Genomic DNA, 19,137 nt, shown 5'->3' with positions numbered 1-19,137 from the left:
TTAAGCAATGTGGGTGGCGAACTTAAACTTAGACCTTGTGCTTTAGATCTTGATTAATTATCATAGATGTTACTCGTGACAACTGAATGCTTTCGTTGTAGAGATTTCAGTGACAAACATTCTGACTCAATCATGCAACTTTCTTTTTGAATGACATTCAACTGGATTCATTCCCAATGACTTATCATATCTGACGCAATCGTATGGATCTATTTGACTGACACATAACTGACTCATTTTTGGGTAGGGTACTGACATAACATTCTGCTTTATTTCTGACTGTGGATTCTTAAATGGAATTCGTGCTCGTAACGCGGTGTGTTTCCAGCTCCTACAACCATGTGAGCTGCTTCTGCAGTTTCTTGAGAAACAAAAATCGGTGTGGGAAATGTTTTGAGGGGATTCAACCATACGACCTGACACAATCCAACCAAATACTGAGCTCTGAAGCGTGGGACCATTCTTCATGACTTTCCTTCGTTCATCCTTCAACAAATCTGTGAAGTACTCGGCGCCAATAATGACATCGATCCGCTTTGATTCGTGGAAGTAAGGATCAGCTAGCAAAGCGGAATCAGGAATTGACATGGGCGAAAGATCAAACGATGTTGTGGGTATTTGTAGCTCAAGTTTTGGCAAAACGAAGAACTGCATATTTTCTTTGAATCCCGAGATTTTTGGCGATCGTGGACAGACTTCAGCATATATTGACTTCGTCGAAACTGACCGAGTCGACCCAATACCCTGAACTGACAAAAATGCAGGCGCTTCGTTCAACTTCAGCTTTTTCGAAAACTCTTGAGACATTAGGCAGTGTTGCGAGCAAGAATCTAACAAGGCTCTAGCAATCTGAGCGGTACCGTAACAGTCCTTAATCTTTACAAGAGCGGTAGGGAGCAGAATATTCGAAGCGGACTTAACAGGTAGTGCAACGTAGTTTTGGCTTGTGCTTGGCGTTGGCGAATCGATTCGTGTGTTTGTATTTGGTGAATTTTGTGTTGCATTTTGTGTTTGAGTGTGTGTTTCCGTAACTATTGGCATGGTGTGACTTTGCTGTTGATAGGCTTGCTGTGGATAAATATAGGTATTTTCTTGATTAGAGGGTTGTGCAATTGACTGTTGACTGAGTCTCGGATTCAACGGATTTGGAACGGAGGATCGCGTAGCATGCAACATAGTGTGATGCCTTTGTTGACATAATCGGCAACTGCTACGAGTGCAGTTCGTCGCAAAATGTCCAGGCTGTAGACAATTTCGACAGACTCGACTTCGATTGGCTGCTTCAACACGTTCTGATATCTTCAATCGAAGGAATCTCTGACAGTGAAACGGTGAGTGCCATGCCTCGGTACAGAACGGGCATCGTGAATCCGATCGGGTGGTTGTATGGCAAACTGTTGATCTTGTCTGACGTGCTTCGGATGGTGGACTTCTTGCAGAGGTGATTGATTGTAGAACTGAGCAGTGACCTTGCAAGAACAGTAGCAGCTCTTCGTACGTTGCGACCTCCTTAGACCCGTAATGCGTCTCCCATTGGCGCAATGTTGCAGAATCTAGTCTAGCGCACAACATGTAGACTAGAATTGTACTCCAAGACTCCGTTGGCTCACCGATTTTCTGCAACATCATCAAGTTTTTCTCAAACTCGCTGATGAGGAAGTTCAGACCGTCGTAATTCTCTTTTTTAAGCGGTTCGAGGGCGAAGAGAGCGTCGAGATGAGCCTTGACAATTAGCTTTTTGTTTTCGTAGCGGACTTCTAACATTTTCCAGGCGACGTCGTAGTTTGCCTCTGACAGCTCGATGTTGTTGATTTCCTTCAGTGCATCACCTTGCAGAGAGGAACGGAGGTAAGTGAATTTGTCCATTTTCGTCAGATGCTCGTTGTCGTGAATGAGACTACGGAAAGAATCTCTAAACGTAACCCATTCTCTGATTGTTCCGCTGAAGGACGGCAAACGAATCTCTGGCAGCTTAACTCTGGACGTATTCCCTGACGCAGACTGACTCTGGCTGTTGCTGGTTGTGTTTACCCCTAAGGCATCCTTATCGCCTTGAAGTCTAAGGAGGTCACCTCGAATTGCAAAGTATCGGTCATCAAACTGCTGCAGAATTTTGTCATTCTCTTCTTCGCGCTGTTTTGCAATCTCCCCTTTGACTTCGCTGTCAGCATCTTTCTGCTCTTTCTCGGCTGCTTCGTCCAGCAACATTTCTATCTTGCTCCGTACTTCGAAAAATTCACTGTACACAGTATCAATCACTTGCAATCTTGAGCTTAACTGGCACCGATCACTATCGATCTGATAGGTTTGGATGAATCTATCAGTACCATCAAAAATCACATACAACTGCCGCTCACGTTTTTGCAAAGCCTTCAGCGTACTTCTCGACATTGCAACACTTTTTGTAATCTGACACAGGCTTCAAAATTTTGACGAATACAGACTTGTACCACCAGACAAGCTCTTAAACTGACACGTTGTTTCTGACACAGGCTTAATATCTGAAAATGTTCCAGACGATTTGAATTCAGACTCGATTTCTGACAAGATTTCTTCTGACTTAATTTCCGACAAGATTTCTGACAATATTCAGACAAGAATTCTGATGCTGGATGGTTTTAAGACTCAGATTCAATTTTGATAAGTTTCAGAAAAGTTTTCCGACAATATTCTCTTAAGAATTCCGACATAAACTGATTCAGACTTAATTCTGACAAATTTTGTAAGATTAACGACAATATTCACTTAAGAATTCCGACACAAACTAATTCAGACTTAATTCTGACAAGTTTCCTGACTCCAACTTAATCTCTTAAAGAAACTTGTATTTTCTGACAAACTCAGACTTAATTCTTCCGACACAAACTTAATTTCTGAAACAATCTTAAATTCTTAAACAAACTTGTGATTTTCCGACAAATTCCAACACCTTGGACCCAATCCGTCCAGTACTGAATTATTCTGACCAAAATATCTGACTTGCACCTTCTGTGCTTCTGACTTGCACCTTTATGTGCTCTGACATGCACCTTATGTGCTTCTGACTCAGGGTATATGCACTTAGTTTGATCAACTCAACGTTCCAACCGATCGCGACGCGAATTACCGAGACTATCAACCCGATATTGACAGCAGCGAGTGGGCACAACCAGTGAAAATTGCAAAGTAAGAAATGCCAATGATAAACCAAGACCAATTTATAGTTACGGACAGGGCACACAATTCATGCAACTAAAGAAACAATTCAAATTCAAATTCTTTATTAAAAGCACTCTGGCCTCATGCACCAAGCCTTCTTCAATACTTCCTGCTCAATGTTTTTCTGACTGCTGCTTCTCCAAATAAGTCTCGGCTATGCTCAGCTGTCGGGGGACCAGTATGCTGCTTCACGGATGGCAATCAGAATTCAGTGTTACTCCTCTACTTGGCTTCAGGTATCCGGTAACAATTGTTCCCACTTCGCGATGGCTGACACTGTAGTTCGATGCACTAAATTGCATCCAAGCCAAGCGGAGCTATGGCGATTAGCAAGCGTCCCAACTTTAATTGTTCGTGATCACTTAAGTCCAGCACTGCGATGGCGATTTCGTGAGCACAAAATGGTTCACACTTTGGTGCTCGGACGATCGGCGGTCTTCACTTAAAGTCCGACTTTTTGTGTTCCAGAACCACTTTCCGGACGGTCATCCGGCTCGAAGGACCAAATGTTTAGGCACCGGAACACTTTCGGACGCGGTTAGAGAACCCGAAAACACTTTTTGATTGAACTGAATCAAACACTTTATTTTTCGGTACGATTTGGGGGGTAGTTTATTTGAGCGAAGTGTATAGCACGGCGGATTGGTTTGAACTGTTTGTTCTGCTATTAATAGCCTCAGTAGCGAATAAGAGAAACGAATATAAAACAAAAATCTTTCCTATTCATCCTACACTTATAAAGCAATAATTGGTAGTGGTTAATATATGGAGAGAAAACAAGCATAAACCTTTATCTGAGTGTTTTTTATGCTCTGTTGAACAGAGCTTATTTCTCCCGAAAGCTCTTTTAGATCTTTTTCGGGTGGGTCTAAATTCCCGTCCCGACTGTCATTGTCAATTTCTTTCCCTTACTACTACTACTACTGAGCGGTTTGTTTATACTCAAACACTGTAGAAAATCCGAAAAAATGTTAAAAAACATGAAAGCACATTACATTTTAGATTTAGATCAGATTTAGATTTATTTATTTCATACATCAATTGTGGGTTTTGAAGAGGGTGTTATTTCAATAAACTTATATCCCACCTGGTAGATTGTCAAAAAAAAGCCTGTTAAAAGGATCCATACAAACCAGTTCCTTTCTTTAAAACTGCTCTCAACTAAAATATTTTCAACTCCAAAGGCTCAAGTATACAACGATGGAAATTCTTTTGAGTAACTCTCGGATTATGATCTTACGAAAATTGAAGTTATTTTTTAAAAAGTTCACTCATGTTCAAAAATCATCCCGCAATTTGAATACTATGCTAGGAATATACCCTGAGATATTGTGGCTCGAGATTAGTAAAAGTCGGACAAAAATATTTTAAAAGCTTGAAATTTATTGTGATAAAAGTATCCCTAGGAGAAAAATTGAACCACAATACCAACGAAAAAGTTATGGAAGCTCAAAGTTTAAATAGAGAGCGCTTGCACCTTATTTTCTGAACGGTACTGTATGTATCTGGCTATCAAAATTAAGGTTTGCAAAGTCTTAAAAATGTCCCACTTTTTTCGTGAAATGTCCTGCTTTTTTAGAAATTACATGGCAAGCCTACTATAAATTCTGTTAAGAATATTTGAACACGAAGGTTTTCTTTCCAACGGAAAATCGATCAGTTGTTTCAAATATCTTGAGGTCTTCAAAATACGCAAAAAGGTGTTTTCTATATTTTGTTACAATACCGAAATCCCGATTTCATTACCCCCACGTTGCATTTTAGGGTGAAAAATTTGGAAAGTGACAAAATTAAACTTAATTGACACTACTGCTTGTGCCCCACGATGTATGGCATGAAAAGTGGTCTTTCAATACCTCGCTAGGCACCCAGCAGTGGTGTCAATTGGATTTAGTGTTTATCAATGCTAAAAGACATACACCCGTTAAAGAGCTAATAACTTTTTTGTCTTAAAAGATACGAAGTTATGATATTTGACAAAGAAGTTCAGCGGAAAATTTCCTTGAAGAAATTTATAAATGGGCACAAAAACCATTAACAGGCTTTGCAAAAATTTTGCAAAAAATCATGGATGAGTTTTGGACCAAAACGAAGCTTTTAAGACCCCAGGGATTGAGAAATTCAAAAATGACCTCAAATCGACTCAGTCTATTGGTCCATATTAACACTGGTTTTGCGATATAATTGCTTAAATACATTGGATAAAGATTAAAACTTGGTACGTGGAAGTTTTAAGGAACGAGTGATTGTTTTCAAGAGTCGAATTTTGATTCAGAGGTCTGCGAAAGGGGTCATCCATATAAACTGTTAATTTTTTTTTTTGCGATATTTACGTTATTATGCATTGGATTGAGATGAAAATATCCACATAAAAGTTTTGAAGGACGCTTAATTGTTTCAGGTTTCAAATCTCGAATCAGGGGTCGGCAAAATGGTCGTCCATATTATCTGTTCACTGTTTTTGCTATATTGGGGGTTATTCTGCGAGTCCAGTGATGTGACTCACAAAATTTCACTTCTTTATCCTGACCCCAGGAAATGTTTCAGAGACGAAACTTTAGCATGAATGAGTTCCAAAAATCGATCTCAGCACATTTGTGCGGAAGCTTCTAGCCTAGAGTGGTTTCTTGAGTCGGCACAACGATGTGAAATTTTGCACATCGGATACATCGGATTATAATTAAAACTTGCACATGAGAGTTTTACAGCACATGTAATATTTTCGATTTTTTTTGCAATAACTACGATGTAAGACATCATATCGAGGCTAAAATTCAAACACGAGAGTGTTGCAGGACGAAAAATTGATTCCAGATTACAAACTTTCTATTAGACGACAGAAAAGGGGGTCGTCCACATTTCCTTTTTAATGTTTTTGCAATAAACGTGTTATTATGCATGAGATCCAGACAAAAATTCATTCACGATGTTTTACAAAACGGACAATTGATTTATGAATTCAAATTTTGAATCAGACGTCAGAAAAGAGGTTGTTCATATTAATTTTAAAATATTTTAGACATAATTTCGTTGTTATGCATCCGAAAAAAAATCGTACACGCATGTTCTTTTCGACTATCAATCAATTTCTAATTTTAAATTTACGTTTGGTAGACAAGCAACTAGGTCGCTTTCAAATTCTGTTTAGTATTTTAAGCAATTTTTCGTTAAAATGCGTCCTAATTACCAACCAAATACAAAATCATCAGCTTCAAAGTTAAAAGTGAAACGAAGTTCGTACGGAATCAGCTAGTAATCAATAAGAAAAACATTGCCTGCAACAAAATAATTGAATAACGCTTTAAGATTTAAATTTCAAAACCTGAGCTTGAAACTAAACCTTTCACTTGTTTTTATAACATTATATTTTTTTATGAACCGATAATGTTTTTTTTAAAGAATGTATGATTCGGAGCAAAATTCTTATTCAGAATAAGAAACATAATTTTGAATAATTTTGAATGGCTTTTCGAAAATACCATTGATTGGAAACTTTGATTCTGATTAATTTCGAATCGTATCAGTAGAGTTTAATTTTGTTTCGGGTAATGTGGGAATCATAAGTAGGAAGAAAAATAGTTGGTATAGAATTCAATTTCCTTATTTAAAGCGCATTTTGGGTATTGCTATTATTTCTAGCTAAATTGGAATTTTGAAAACTTTTTCCCATCCCCCGGATCATTCGCACGGGCCTGGCCCGAACCGCACTTTCTTAATGCGGAACGGTTGAAGCTTGAAACATAAAAATTTCTGACTTTTCTTTAAATCAGAAACTCTACAACTCCTCATTTTTGAGTTTTTTTTTTAATTGGGTTACCAAAGTCACCCAGCAAAAATAGGTTAATAAGCCGGTTAGGGTCAGACCCGGATTACTGTTTTAGATATAAAATCAATATTGAACCGGTTTCTATAAACTGTACCATTTTGAAACAATCCAAATGTCTGTTATGAGATGTTTTTTCAAAATTGTGTACATGTTTTTTTTGTCTTTGAAAACCGGCATTAATGTCAAAAAGTCTCTAAAAATATCTCTTTTGTCTTTCTCATTCGATTTAAATTATCGCAACATAGATATGTCTCACTTTATGGAATATCTCGAGAGCAAATTGATACATAATTTAAGTCTTGAATTAAAACTCCGTTTCTTAATTCAAAAATGTAGACGGACTTAAACAGTTGATTGTTTTATTCCAGGTATATTTTTGCACTACAATGTCAAAGCTGATATTTCCCTACTCTATAAACTGACACTATAAACTCGGCAAAGCAATTGCTCATAAATTGCTGCAGTCGTTCCACGAAACACTTCCTCCTTCGAAGGGTTTCCTGCTGTTGCTGCACATTTCTGCCGCTCTAACAGGATTCATTTTTTCAACTTTTTTTTTCTCTCCCCGTTTGCGCTCTTGCAGGTTTTCCAGCCGCTTCGAAATTCCCCTACTGGTCCAAAGTGTCGTTATGAACATAACCATGTTCATAATGATTCACCTGTGTGTGACAGTGCGGCGGAACAATGCCATCATGAGGACCCGGGAGCGAGTTTTTTCCGGTAAGTCAAACGCAATTTATTTTTATATGCAAAGGTTTCTGTACTTTTTTCGTTTTCTTTTTCTGTGGGTTTACTATGAGCACCCTCTTTTTTCTTTCTTTCTGTGTTGAGAGCACTTTTTCTTTCCTTTTGCTGGATGTGTTTTGCTGTTGTTAATAATATTATTTGCGTTTATATTCTACCTGCTTTTAGTTTGATTTTAACTTTCTTGTTTAAAATTTAAACTTTCATCGCATAAAGAAACTCATTTTTCGAAAGAAAATCGACTTAATCAAGTTCACTCAAGATTTTTTTTCTTGTTTCAGTCAGTGCATTGATGGTGATGCATTGAAATGGTTTGGGATATAGATTTCATAGCAAAAGCCGTTTAAGGATGTCCCTCAATCTTTGTTCCTCTGAGTTAATCACAACATCTATGAGATCTTATTGTAGTTCACTTCTTTGACGCAACTCACGCAAGCCTAGCTGGATCTAGAATCTGCTTTATTAATAAATCGTTACCCTTTATTCAAACAGTTGATATAGAGAGTAGAATTTTTTTTTTCGATTTGCTGGTCAATGTAGTTCCTGGTGCATTTTCGTTCCTTTAGTATCGCATTTTTCTCCATGGGCAAATAAGGTTTCATTTGATTATCAACTTGTCAAAAGATGATGCAAAACCAACACCCAAATAAGGCATTGAATTTAAAAAGTGAAAAAAAATCCAGAATAACTATAAGAATGAGTTCAGAATGAAATCAATATTTGGATTTGATTTTCCAAAGATAACAAAACAAGGCATCACCAAGGTTTCCTTATTTTCATCGAAAAGAAAAGAGAAATGAAAATAATATCATAGTTTTATGATCAATTTTCTATACGAAGCGTTTTTCGTACAAAATAAAAACCTTTGGAAAACACATTCTTAAAACTTTGAATTTACATATATAAGGAATTCCTTAGTAACAAAATAAAATCTTCAAATTTGCTTTAGTAACAAAATGATATCTTTAAATTTGCTAAAAAAAACTAGTGAACTTAGCTTATTTGATTTTGTTGAAAACTCAGATTTCAGTAGTGGAATAGAGTAATCATTTATTCGTTTTCGTCAGTCTTGTCCTAAAAGTACAAGCTATCACATTTACGATAGCTATTTATCACTCTTATACTGAAGTGAAATCCTCGATATTAGTGATTTCATTTTCGTGTGATATTCTGAGCTAACCATTCAGATAATCTAGCAATTCCGCTGAGCTACAGTGTGATGATGTAAAAAAATTTTGTCATCATTATCACCATCCTGTTATTCTCAGCAATCATTAATTGCGAATTGGAAATACCAAGAGGAACCAAAACAAACAACGTTTTTTTCTGCTAAAACTCTTTAAAATAAATGCAAACTCATTCCAAGTTTTAGATTTTAGTTTGAATTTTGGATTTTGAAAAAAACTTATTTTATCTTGATTATGAAATATGAATTTAGAATAATAATTTTAAATCTTTATTCTACACTGTACTCAGAATTTGAATAAAAGATTAATTTTCGAATTTCAATGCGGGTTCTGAAATAAAAAAAAACTATTCCAGAATTCTGTTTCCAAATATGCATTCCGATTTCAAGCCAAGATTTAAATTTGTTAAGGACTCTCAACCTGTAATTTAAATTTTAGTGTTATGGGTTTTAATCTGAATTTATTATTTAAAAAAAAAAGATTAATAATGCATGGATTTTGCAAAAGGTATAATTTTCTCCTTTTCAAAAATGAGATTTTAAAGAATTGACTATAAGAACTACGAATGAAAATCGAACAAAACCCAGGTGGTTTCTAATTTTGTTTATATATTTGGAAAATTAGTATCTTAAAATTGAAAACGCATGTGAGCTTCGAAAAACATGTACCCAATGTTGAATGAAATGCAAAACCAAATTTGAGCGATTACAAAACAGGGTTTCATCACGTTTTTAAAAGATGTATTGAGCCGAAAATCAAGAATCCAAAACTGGATGCAGAATCCGAAATATGAAAACTGAAATGCAATTAAGATTTTTAATAATATGGAACCAGAACCTCCGAAATGTGTTTAATATCATTTGAAATTTAATGATCAAAAACAAATTTTTATCAACAAGCGAAGAAATTAACTGAAGCAGAATTTTGAATCGGGATTAGTTTTCGAGGTTTAGGTATTATCTCTGAGTTAAGATTGTTACTCATTAATTAAAAGCCTTACTCAACATTAAAAATATGATACAGAATTTAATATTTAGAGTGTAGAGTAGAATACCTGGCTTGCTTTTCTTGACCCTCATGGGGGAGGGACATAAATTTTGGCATTGTTCCACTTTTATTCGGGCAAAATGATTCTTAATTTTACTTCCAAGGCATGATCGCAAATTACGGTATAACTTTGTCATAAAAGTCTGCTCGGGTCTGAAACCATAATGATGCCTCTTTAAGCAAACGTTTCATAACGATTTTTGAGGATATTATGATGCCAGTTCTAGGTATTATGTACTGCCAAAATTTGGCATCGATGTTCTTTCAAAATTCCTTTAAAAATGATGGCTAAACTAAAGGTATGAAAACACTTTCAGCTAAACCATAATTTGGTAAGTTTACCACCTTTATTCGGGAACAATAATATCGGATTTTGCTAAAAAGGCATGGAAGCAATGGAACTAATGAGTTTTCCTTCGAATGGCTTATAATCCTATTAACACAGATCAGATAACTTTGTGATGCAACGCGAAAGGCTTTATATTTTTTATTTACCTTCATTTAGAAAATTATCCACGCATACAACAGTTTTATATAGCGAAGAATGATACCAAATTTTAACTTTTAAGGCACGATAGCGAATTTAGGCATAACTTTGTCATAAAAGTCTTCTCGACTTTTATGACAAAGTTATGCCTAAATTAGCTATCATTCTGCTCGAATAAAGGTGGAACAATGGCAAAAAATTTAGATCTCACTTTACGGATACCTTAATAATCCCAAGTGTAGGTTCCCTTGAAACCTTAATGATGCCTTGTTTAGTCAACGTTTCAAAACTAATTTTTAGGGCATAGAGGTGCCACTTCATGGTAAGATTTCATGGCAAAATAGGCATCGTCGTGCTTTCAAAACTCATCGAAAAAGGATGGCTAAACTGATATAATAACACATTTAGTTTAACCAGTATCGTGCTCTCCGTGTATACTGTGTATACTTTTATTCTGGAACAATTATCGTCAAACGGGGCATCATGAAAGCAGTGTGAAATGCAACATTTCTATAACACCAGTTTTTTTTTAATAAAATAAAATAAGATTATCATTTTATGATAACAAAATAATAATGACACAGTTTCTCACATTGTGAGATATAAAAACGTGCAATAGTTGCACAAATTTTTACATTTTTCGATGCCGTAAAAAACTTTACCCAGTATGACGAATTGATCTAATGATATCACTTACAAATTTTTATAATCTTAAAGCAACACTGTTGGTGTAGAAATTTTCGGGCATTTCACCATTTTGCATGACAAATATTATGAAAATTATAAAATTTCGAACGTTTTCATTCGATTTTTCATTTAAAAGTTTGTTTTTTACAACTAACTTATTTTTCTTGGTAGTGTGAAAATCGCCTGTTTTTGTAAATTTAAAAACAACTGCACAGTGGTCCAGAAATGAAATTTAGCGGGAAACAATTATTTGCGCCCCCGCCTTAGGTTTAAGACATTTGGTGTCAAAGACAAAGTTATACAACTTTACAAAGCGCTACTTTTGGATGAAACAACTTTCGGGTGGTTCATAACACTCCTTAGATACGAAAATTAATTTTTGACTGTAATGAGATAGTGCTGTATAATGTTCAGCAATTATGTAGAACAATATAATTGATGAAACTTTGTTGAAAACTTTGAATGTCCATCTATTACCGTTTAGGTTTTATGATGGTTTTTCGTTTACAAGCTAGGGTGGTCCTATAAAAACTAGTTTTTTAGTTATAACTTTGTTGGGTATGAACTTATGAAAATTATGTGTTCGGCAAGTATTTAGCAAATTAGTATGCGCATCTTTGTCAGAAAACAGATATCAAATATCTGTTCTTGATTCGCAGTTATCATGAATTTTGTGTTCAAAAATGGCCGTTTTGTATGAGCCATAACTTCAAATGGAGCAAGCCAAAAAAATCAAACTTTGTTTAATTTGAAAGAACATGTTAAAATCTGAATTATATCAAAAAATTGAAGAGGTGTTTTTTGTTTAAAGCTTTTTATTTCCATTTGAACTTGACCAAAATTGCCATTTTTCATATAACAAAATAAAATACTTATGTGCTGCAACATGGAATTGCCTTCTTTGCGTTCGCGCCCTTTTTTTCCTGTTGGGGAGAGAGTCCACTGCGGCCATTAAGTTGATCTATTGTGGTTTACCCCGCGTTATTATTTTTACTTTGCTATGCTTCTTGACATCCCTGCACTATTGGTTGAAGTTGCAGTTGTTTACCAGTAGCACTACGAGCACACACATAACTAGGTAGGATCTCCAAGTGCAATCTAAGTTCCCTTGAAAAGATCCATCCACATTGCATGTGCTGCATCATTGAGGCGTACAATTCCAAGGTATACACGGCTAGCATTTCACTAACGCTAAAACCGCCAACCTTCATCATACTATGTGTGCCAGGTTATGTCACGACCGGGATTCGATCTCATGATCGTTGGCTTAGAAGACAAGAATGCTATCCTCTAGGCCACAATCTGCTGGTACCCTTAGTCAACAATTCAAATTTTTCACCACTACAAAAGCAGAGTTGCCTATTCAATGGCTTTTGTAAACATTTTGAATGACTAACATAGTCAGAGGGGTACAAATATAAAAAAAATGAGGAATTTTTAATATTAGGTAATTTAGGTAAAACCATAAACTAAAAAAATGAATGACAATCTACCCAACAAGAAAATTTTGATAATAATAATATGGTACAATCACAATTGTATTTTATCTTGATTGATGCGAAAGTTGTCAACGATTTGACTTGCACAAGTTCACAAGCGTGCTATATTGGCAACGGATCAGGAAAGGATTTAAATTTACCAGGCAAATCGCAAGACATCGCTAAGCCCGAAAATTACAAATGGGAATGTTCATGAAGGTTGCAGATCGTCTTTGTAAGTAAACCCCACTTGAGAGTCAGGAAAACCACAACACTGAATGTTCAGCTTTTGGAAAAGTTTTTCGTGTTTTTGACTCTTATCAACAGTAGCTCCGTTATAAACAAACAATCGTTTGAAGTATATGCTGATGAAACTCTGGTGCTATATAACAATGTATATAGCTGGTATCCTGTTTCTCCAACCGTACATAAATTGTTAGTGCAGCAGTAATTAAATATCATATGTTAACCATAGGCATGTATTCGGAAGAAGCTGGAGGAACAAGAAACAAAAGTTTACGAAGATTTCGAGAAAACCACTCCAGAAAGTTCGATCGTGTGGTTAGTCTGGAAGATGTTTTTTTAAAAGACTCCTCCTCCAATAGAAAATTTATAAAAATATTTAAAAATCAGCCTTCCTGAATGCAGCCATCATTTGATCCGTGACCCCTAATGCGTTTATTATTAGTTTCATTACATTCTAGCAATAAGTGTTTTTTTTTGTTTTCTATGAATTTCATGATTGTTCTCCCAAATTATTTTTTTTTTTCATTTTTAAAAAAGTTGTTCAGATTTGTTAACTATCGTGATATGATATAAATGTAACGATGTGTACGGTAATTCCTCACACAGTCGAACATAGTCAAAAATAATATAGAAATATTTTATGAAAAATGGCAATTTGGGTCAAGTTCAAATGGAAATAAAAAGCTTTAAACAAAAAACACCTCTTCAATTTTTTGATATAATGTAGATTTTAACACGTTCTTTCCAACTAAATAAAGTTTGATTTTTTTGGTTTGCTCCATTTGAAGTTATGGCTCATACAAAACGGCCAACATTTTTGAACACAAAATTCATGATAACTGCGAATCAAGAACAGATAATTGATATCTGTTTTCTGAAAAAGATGCGTATACTAATTTGCTAAATACTTGCCGAACACATAATTTTCATAAGTTCATACCCAACAAAGTTATAACAAAAAAAACTTGTTTTTATAGGACCACCCTAACTTGTACACGAAAAATCATCATAAAACATAAACGGTAATAGATAGATATTCAAAGTCTTCAACAAAGTTTCATCAATCATGTTGTTCTACATAAGGCCGGAACAAATTTCAAATCCTTCTTTTGTCACTCGGAGTTGGAACATCGCGAGGGGGGGGAGGGACAATAAAAAATAATGCGAAAAACAAATAAATTGAAATAAATTGCACGAAAGCTTGTATGCAACCAAATAACATACTATATTATTGCATAAAACCCATGAATCAAGTATTTTTTATCGAAAAATTCATTAAAATCAAGAATACAAAATGTGAATTAACTTCCATCTTTCAAAGTTTGATTCTTGGTCTTGTAATCTTTCGGATATTAGAGTTTTTATTTGAAATTAACTTAAAATACTTCAAACTTTATTTATTCCCCCCTTCAGGATTTCGGAAATTTCGAAGGGGGGGGGGGGGGGGTTGACAAAAGAAGAAATTGATATTTGTTCCAGCCTAATTGCTGAACATTATACAGCACTATCTCATTACAGTCAAAAATTAATATTCATATCTAAGGAATTTTATGAACCACCCGAAAGTTGTTTCATCCAAAAGTAGCGCTTTGTAAAGTTGTATAACTTTGTCTTGGACACCAAATGTCTAAAACCTAAGGCGGGAGCGCAAATCATTGTTTCCCGCTAAATTTCATTTCTGGACCACTGTGAACTGGTGTAACCTATATTTAATCTAACTAGATCATTTTGATTTACCATAAACCTTAATATTTTTGATGTGGACATTAAGATTTTAAAATCAATTGAAGTTGGAAAGTGTGTCATGATGTACACCGAATTTAACTAAAAAGGCCCTAATAAACCTGATTCTACGTCATATTTAATTGAATACCAAATCAAGCTTTCATTTTGATCTAACTTTTCTGAAAGTGAATGAAACCTCAAAAATGTCGTAGTAAAATTAACACGTTATCATGCTATCATTTTGTTATCGCTGCTTTAAATAATTATTCCAAATTATATTTGATATATCCGGGTTTACTCATAAATTCCTAAAGAATTAAAATTAAGTCCAATCTGGTTGGAATGTCCAGATATTGTAAAAAAATTCCAGGATTTGGATCGAGTGTATTCACATTTTTTGTTAAATCAAATAAAATCTCAAATTCCTCTTTAATGAGTTTATTTTTTTTTTTTTATTCGAAAACGATTTTTAAGATTTGTTTTAAAAACGAAGATTCTTTTTCAACTCTACTATACGACTTGAACGTTGCTGATGTAATACGATAATAAATTAAAATTTCAAGTTCCGTAAACTGGGGGAACTTTAATCACCTTTTTCATTTATTTTCGTATATTTTGGTAGGAATTGCTTTTTTGTAATACCTTAAAGTTTTAAAACACTTACTGAGGTGAGGAGGACAAAACATGATCATTGATTGCAGTTAAGTCAACCGACCTTGGTGGTTATAATTAAATGTTTGTCACAAAACCAGATTTCGAGTTTAGGGGTAACTCTAATCACTATGGTTTTTACGTATCTCAACATCTTCAAAATAATTGTGCCATTTAGCACAGAAGGCTTGAAACATCGATTACAGGCATTTTTCGTTTGGACTCAATTGAATTTTTCAACGTTTTCTTTCAAAAACAAATATACTCATAAGGTGGACAATGTTGCTACATACATTTAGGGGCAAGAATTATAAACATTTCTCAATATTTTTTGGTCTCAAAAACATATGAAATTTTACTTTCATACAATTCCCTAGGTCCTCCCACTATTTCTATGTTCATTTTTAATCAAAACTTGACCATTTGATAGGGTTTTAGCTTTTTTTTTTTCTATACGGGCTTTTTCATGGAAAATGACCGTTTTTTTTTAATATCCAAAAATAATCACCAAATGACCATAAAGATAACTCTTAAACTAAACCTAAACAAAGAAAAAAGTTGAACTTCCACATAAAACAACACATTTGCTCCTAATAGCTTAAATTTGATCAGGAGAGATGTTTGTTTGTGAGCCTTCAAAAAACCAGATATTTTAATATTTCAAAATTACATTTTAAGTCAAATCAAAAATCTCCTTATTAAAACCAAATTAAGCTTATTTATAACTCATTTTATAGGTTTTCAAACATAGTAAACAGTTTTCAGAAATGTTTACTATAAATTTAGTTAATGATGAAAATCTGCAGAAATTTAATGTTGATCAAAGTTACCCCAGTTTACGATAATTTATTCAAGAAACTTACACTTTGCTCTTATATGTATAAATTGAAACAATGCCTTGATTTTGTTCAAATATTGCTTATTTTTTCCCAAATTTATCAAGAAAATATCACTTTCAATTTCCCTGATTTGCGAGTAAGTGTTGTAGAAAGTTTGATATTCTTCAAGTTCAACAACTTTTTTTTAAAGATATTTATGTCTTTTTCAAATTCATCCTCCATGGTATTGCTTAGCATCTGTTTCGACATTAATTGTGCCAGATTTTTAGGAATAATTTTTTTTTGATAATGTTTTAAACAGTATCATTTTGAAAACCATTCGATCTTTCAAAGAAGGCCGCTGAAATTAAATTGAATTTGTAAAATCTGGGATACACTAGAATCCCTTTGTCAAAGAAGATGTTATGCATTGCACATCTTTAAAATAATTGAATCAAAATTATGAAGTGCATCTGGATAGAAAAAAATAATGGAAATTGAATTTGAACTAATCGAATCGCTTTTGTTTATCTCAATAATTCAACTGAATTTTCCACCGCATACTTTAAAAATTGAAAAGTCCGGTAATTTCGAGTGTCATTAAAAATTTCCTATTTCCAAAAACAAAAACGGTTTCAATTTTCTACCTTGTTGCTAAACTCCCTGACAATATATTCAACAATTCTTACAGAAAAATGGTTTCAATTTTTTTTAGCTACACTATGCTGTTATACTTTTTGAGTTTGTAAATTTATTTTTCTTGTTTCTACTGCATCGTATTGCGACTTTTGAATTGTGCATTATGAATTTCATTTTAATTTTCTATTTCGATTGCAACAAGTTTCCTTATTTAATTCATTTAGGAATCCAATTTAATTATCTATTCTAGATTAGAATAGAAATTTCTAAAGGCTGACTGAAATCTGAATGATTTTTTTTTATAATTTCAAATTTTAATTTAATTTTTTAAAATCCTCAGGGGAAGTTTTTTTACGGTCCTTAAACTTAAATTTTTCAAATTGTTAAGTAGAGCTTTGAGGTATTTTTTTTACTCATCCATCGGACCAGCAAACGCAAAATAAATTTTGTACAGCACTGAAGAAGCGTCCCGCTTTGATCGAAGAAATACTTTCATGAAATTGACTAGCTACTTGTGCAAATTGCGCAGCCTATTCTTCGCACCGGCATTTGTAAATGGCAGTGAATACTATCTCTCGAAAGAAAGAAAAACCTTAGAAACACTACCACTACAACATTACAATATTATGTTTCTTCCTCCCCCGTCCTTTTTCGATAAAATAAAATAAACCAAAAAAAAAACAGGAGATGAAACCCTGCTGGAATCAATCAATAGAACCATCAACAGCGATGAATATCACCAGCAACAGAATCAGCAAAACCACCACACCGTCAAGAGCGATGGTACAATTAGCAACCGAAGGATAACGGGGGAAGGAGCCACGGCCTGTTCCCTGTCCGGGGGAGCCCCGGGGCCACTGACGGAAGGGGGGACGACAGTCAAGCTGGCTCACAGCACTTCCATCGGGATTGGGGGAGGAGTTCCGCCGCAGCCACCTCCAATGAAGAAGTCACGATCTCGCCACTACATCATCGGTATGTAGGGTTGGTTTTTTCTGCCCCTGAACATCCTGCCACCCACACCCCCCTCGAATGTCTGCCTGTCTGCCACTGTCTTACAATTTGTAGTCATCTTATTTTCACCACAAACTTAACAACAGTCCACCCCCACGTTTCACTCTGTTAGATAAAAACATGGCATTTGATTCATCACCTTCACCAGAAACCTCCACCGGAAACGGATCTAAGCCGCCATTTCTCGAATGTCCTCCCAAGTGTATCACACCAATTAACCGCCAGCTGTGCGAACGACATTTGCTTCACCTCGTCTCGTCAAACATTCGTCTCATTGCGTCCTTCCGCTCGGTTATCATCCCTCCATTTTGTTTGTGTTCATTGAATTACGGACCACGCAGCATCGCAGCGCCACTAAACACCGGGAAAAAGTGTTCCATCTCATCACTCCACCCCCGTAATGCTTCCACCTCATCTCGCCGAGTCACGTGCCACGATCTGTGGTTCGCCATTTTTTCGCCATAATTCGCTTATCGAGTGGCAGCGTTTGAGAGATCGACTGCCATCATCTAATTTTCTTATATCTACCTGTTTGTCTATATGTATAAGCGTGCTTGTCGAATATTTCTTTTTTTTTTCATTACTATTTTATGCAGTGACATACCGTCCCACGCTAGATGACAGAATCCGAAAATTAAAGGAATTTAAAAATTTACTCGACTGGAAATGTGTCTTTCTGACCAACATGTTGGTCGAGAAAAAACCTTTTACCTATGGAATCACAATTATCTAGTGTAAACAAATTGAGTTTTTTACTTTGTCGAGTTTTAAACAAATGTTTCCAGTCCAGCTTATTCTGTAAAAAATAGACAATGTTTTCGTCATCCGCGTCCCATTTTTCGTTCAAGCTTGCTTGAGTATCGACGGTTAATAGTCCAGTTGATAATTGTTTGAAGTTTTCAATTTAAAAATATAAATAGATTTTATTTTAGCGTTTACCTTCTGCTTATGGAAAATATTTTTCAAAAAATACTTGCTAAATTGATGGAAACTATGCTTGTAACATTTGAAAATAGATATCTACGGAAGCCCTTCCTTTTTTAAAAGTCGGATGGATCTTCCAATACAGAAAATAACATCCCTTGTAAAATTTTCAATTGATTTCCACTATATTCTTAAGTTTCGACTTAATAAGATTGGAAATCCTCTACAACTTTTGGTTTCTGCTACTGCTACTTTGGAAGGGGGGAAGAAGGTTATTTCTACTAAATCATTTAAAAATATGAGACAGTACGAAGAATTTTTACGTGATATTAGTCCTTTCTTACTTCGGAAACAATTTTGTAGTAACATTCCATGAATATTACTTTTGAAATTCTGTTAACAGTAGCTTATTTTTTTTTAGGAATTCTCCTAACGAAGATTGGAAAAGCTTGTCAATTTCTTATAC

General features: G+C 34.8%; 1 protein-coding gene across 2 annotated transcripts in view; it reads left to right on the top strand.

Annotated features, from left to right (window-relative positions):
- The window catches only part of LOC129743957 (solute carrier family 66 member 2), a 142,266-nt gene that overhangs the window by 59,945 nt on the left and 63,184 nt on the right, over nt 1-19,137 (top strand). Inside the window, exons 2-3 of one of the 2 annotated variants that reach the window (XM_055736206.1) lie at nt 7,608-7,744; nt 17,418-17,708. In XM_055736206.1, coding sequence (XP_055592181.1) covers nt 7,608-7,744; nt 17,418-17,708 — 428 coding nt within the window. The remainder of the gene's footprint in view (nt 1-7,607; nt 7,745-17,417; nt 17,709-19,137) is intronic. The other variant, XM_055736207.1, reaches the window with a different exon arrangement.

The sequence above is a fragment of the Uranotaenia lowii genome, chromosome 2, assembly GCF_029784155.1.
Source record: "Uranotaenia lowii strain MFRU-FL chromosome 2, ASM2978415v1, whole genome shotgun sequence".
Classification (NCBI taxonomy): Eukaryota; Metazoa; Arthropoda; class Insecta; order Diptera; family Culicidae; genus Uranotaenia; species Uranotaenia lowii.
This window is presented reverse-complemented; position numbering and strand designations above follow the sequence as displayed.